This window comes from Typha angustifolia, chromosome 13, assembly GCF_048772165.1.
Source record: "Typha angustifolia cultivar Huaian chromosome 13, ASM4877216v1, whole genome shotgun sequence".
In the NCBI taxonomy this organism is placed as follows: domain Eukaryota; kingdom Viridiplantae; phylum Streptophyta; class Magnoliopsida; order Poales; family Typhaceae; genus Typha; species Typha angustifolia.
Genome location: NC_133251.1, coordinates 10,373,647 through 10,377,481, shown reverse-complemented (window position 1 = coordinate 10,377,481; position 3,835 = coordinate 10,373,647). Strand labels below are relative to the sequence as shown.

General features: G+C 35.5%; 1 protein-coding gene across 1 annotated transcript; it reads right to left on the bottom strand.

The window, feature by feature from the left end:
• Window positions 1–1,144: 1,144 nt before the first annotated feature.
• On the bottom strand, window positions 1,145–2,554 carry LOC140773244 (peroxidase 57-like). The gene is made up of 4 exons (XM_073115724.1): window positions 2,336–2,554; window positions 2,064–2,243; window positions 1,797–1,956; window positions 1,145–1,696 (listed from the first exon to the last, which is right to left on the bottom strand). Exons 1-4 carry the CDS (start codon window positions 2,552–2,554, stop codon window positions 1,284–1,286), a joined length of 972 nt encoding a protein of 323 aa, XP_072971825.1. The 3' UTR covers window positions 1,145–1,283.
• Window positions 2,555–3,835: the final 1,281 nt, after the last annotated feature.

Below are 3,835 nucleotides of genomic sequence, written 5' to 3'. Positions count from 1 at the left end.
AACAATTAAACAACTCTAGTTAATATTTTCACTATCATTTGATTAAATCAGCATAAGTTAGATGGGCAGTATTTATAAATGCTAGAAGAAAAAAAATGTGTTGGCATTTAGATACACTTCAGGTGAAATATATGTATTAGCATTTACGAAAGGTTCAAAAGCAGAACCGACAAATGTATATGTTGCAAAAGGTTTATATTTTATCATTTAGATGCGCTAGCAAACATTGTTTGTCAGATATCTATTAAACACCAATAAAAGTGTTTTTCATATCATGTTTACATACCTCAGAAGGTTTATGTGCTAACATATAGAAAAATATTTTAGAACTTTTTAAATTAAAATAAAAATATTAGTAGGATAAATAAATAATACTTGAGATAACTTGCTAGATCAACAAAATATCCAAAAGAATGACAAAATAACTAGTCAATCTCTTTTTATAATTTGGACAATTCAATAAAGTATAATAAAGTTTGTCTTTAAAAGAAGACACATATATCCAATACAGAAAAAAAATGTATTTCTTTAACCGGTCAATATTTTATGATTGTAATTTTCTCTTTAAATAGAAATAGAATACAATTGTCTTCACAAAGAAGACATATATATTCAATAAATAATAGAAACTAAAAGCTTGAGATCTAAGACAATACTCTACTACTCCATTTACCCGTTTATTTAATCTGTAGAAAAAAATATGACATATAAGTGTGAATTATAAAGAAAAAAAATCCTACAATGCATGTTCGAATGCTCTTTTAAATTGAGCCAAATAAACAATAATATTTTTATCATGGACCTAACAGATTCCTTTATGTTGCCTATCTTGCTGGTTTCAGCTCGTATTTTACTGTCCGATAGCATCGTATAGACACATACTTCTGTTATAAGAATTGTTTTTCTCTAGAGATTTTTTCCCCTGTAAGATACAACGACAATAAATGGTCAGATGAACAATCCCAAATAGTAACAAGGAAAGGTGGAAACTATAAAATAGCAAAAAGAATAGGGTGTTCAATGAGAAATCTCGAAGGAAATTAAATTAAACAAAGATAATTTAGAAACAATAATAATTTGCTATCCTCTCCTTTGCGGAAGAAATTTTATTACATCATCAATAATAGAATCATAATACGAAAATTATGCCACAGTTGGTGTTGGTAGATCAACAATTAATTATTTTTCCAACTCAGGTAACAAATAAAAATTAAAACGAATAAAACTGGATCCGCATCAGACTTGTTATAATTATGGGAGGACATAAAGAAAAAGAAAAATCTTTAGTTTATCCGACGGCAATTTCTTCTTATCTGGCCTTGGGTTCCAGTGAGGACTTGGACCGAGGCTAGCTTGACCATAGCCTGGTTGAATCGGGTCAAGAAGAGGTTCGAATTGCCTGCTAATTGCTGCACAATCCACCTAGTAGACCAATCCGAAGCCAATGCTTGATCAATGGGGAGAATGCCTTTGTTCTGGAGGAGTTGCTTGTAAAAACTATTATCCACTTTGAGAGCACTCGATGGGTCATCAAGGAAGACAAAGTTGTTGAAATTTGAGAACCTAGGGCACACCAAGTTACTCAGTATTTGGACATAGATTGGGTTCAAGCTTGGGTCAGGCTTGCCAGTTCCTCTGAAATTATAAAGCCTATCCCTGATTATAGAACAATGAGTAACTCCAACAGTGTGGCCACCTGGATGCATGAGATATATATATGTCTAAGCAATTTGGCATGCAATTAATATTGATGTGATCAATTTCAATTTGGTTTAATGTAACTAATTAAATATTACCCAATAGAAGAACCATGTCGTAGGTATTGAGACCCTTGGATTGGAAGACTTGAATTGATTGTCGAACTGTAATGGAAGGTGATGGGAGATTAACACGTGAAGCAACTGAGATAGTCCCGTCCCTCCTCCCCATAGGAACCTGATAAGATAATCCTCCAGCCTTGTTCCAGAAATGAATACACCATTAATTAGTTTATTCTCCATATATGCAGATACACAATAGTTTTAACTGTATATATAAGCATGTAGAAGATGAAATTAAGTCACCAGTGCTATAGCATCCCTCGTTGCAGCGATAATAATATCTGCACAGGAGACAACACCAGGGCATGCCGCCTCCACTGCTGCCTTTGCTCTATCGATTAGGTCGTAGCCAAACACACTCAAGTTTGGAGGTGCAGTCTTTTCACTAAATGGACCATCCAGTAGTATGGATGCATCACAACCCTAGATTAATATTTCATCTAAACGTTAGTACGTAAAAACTTTATGTATATATAAATTTAAATTACTACTGTTGGTATAAATGCCCCACATACGTTAACGAAGCAGTCGTGGAATTGCATGCGGAGGAGAGCGGCGACGATCTTGGAGTCTGCGAAGAATCGCTGCCGCACGACGCCTGCGATGATGGCCTCGACGTCCTTGGTGCCGCATTTGCCTCTGTAGAAGCCATACTGCAGTGCACCGTGACAGGTAGTGCCAAAGCTGATCAGCAGGAGGAAGACAGTGGCATTGAGGAGCATTGGGAATTTCATCTTTAGCTAGTTAACTTGTAGCTAGCTAGAGATATATGAATAAATGTTTTGAGTGAGACAATATATGATTGGCATGTGTTATTTATAGGGTTGGATTTGGGGTTTGCTGGTACGTACAGCTGTTGCGCGAAGATGGAGATCACGTTTACTATAAGCCTTACACTTGGTTTTGTGACGCTTGTTTTTGACTTGATCGAAACCAGCCTTAATTAGGAAGTTGTTAATTGCAAATGATTAATTTTGCGTAAATGCTAGATGCTGTTTTCTAGAATAGAGTTTTGTGATTTGCACGTACAGATTAAGTCTACAGGTAGCATGCATACGTAGAGTAGTTGCCCAAATATCAATTAAGCTGGGTTACTGAGATGGGTATTTATTTGGAGAGCCCCACATAAACCTTAGCACGATCGACTTCATCATTTCTTTTCCTCTTTGGAGGACGAACCAATATTGGAAACAGCGGTAGCTAATCGGAATGAGCCGGGCTCCAACTTAACCTTATTCCAAAATTCTTATATTGCTTCTTAATCTTTGCTTGCTGGGTAGTTAATTTGGTCATATCGAATTTGCTAGTGGTGGAGCTCCACATATACCAACTCATTTCTTGAGTCCTACTTATTTTACATTTACATTCATATATGGCCGATTGGCAACCCAACCTCTGAACCTCTGACTGCAACTTTAATATCTCCCAAGAACTAATGATCCGTCGATTAATTGTTCATATACCCTCTAGTTATAGATCTTTCAAAGAGACTCTCCAAGATAATCACAGATTGCAACAAGTATTACGTTTTTAATTGTTTATTACCTCCTCAAGATAAGTTATGAAAAACCTCTAAAGCTATCGACATATAATGCAGTGAACTCATTTTTGAGTTTAGTTACAAATGGGCAAGTTCAATTAAGTCATATAAATTTTTAAGGTAAGTCTTAATTCAAGTTATATAAGTCGTTAAGGCAAGTCCTAATTCAAGTTAGTCTTTAGGGCTAGTCCAAATATGACTCATTATACTCGACCTCTATATATAAAGGGGCTGGGCTTCTTTATTTATGATGGAATTGAATGGAAGAAATATTGAGTTAAATTAAGTTTATTTACCTTACATTACTTATCGTCCTAATGTTTTACCATAGCCATTGGATCATCATTATCTTTCTAGGAGTATATATAATTTAGAAACCCTAATTCTATCACCAACTCATAGCTACCATCACATCTAGCAGCCACCCTATTCTACAGCCATCCACCACCACCTTTAGTCGTTCGCCATCCTCCGA

Bases quoted from the DNA above. Each gene is read 5' to 3' on its own strand.
- LOC140773244 (XM_073115724.1), bottom strand. From the start codon at position 2,554: ATGAAATTCCCAATGCTCCTCAATGCCACTGTCTTCCTCCTGCTGATC. The intron at 1,957-2,063 runs GTGACTTAATTT...TTCTGGAACAAG, and splicing joins CGAGGGATGCTATAGCACTG to GCTGGAGGATTATCTTATCA. The intron at 1,697-1,796 runs GTAATATTTAAT...TCATGCATCCAG, and splicing joins CGACATGGTTCTTCTATTGG to GTGGCCACACTGTTGGAGTT.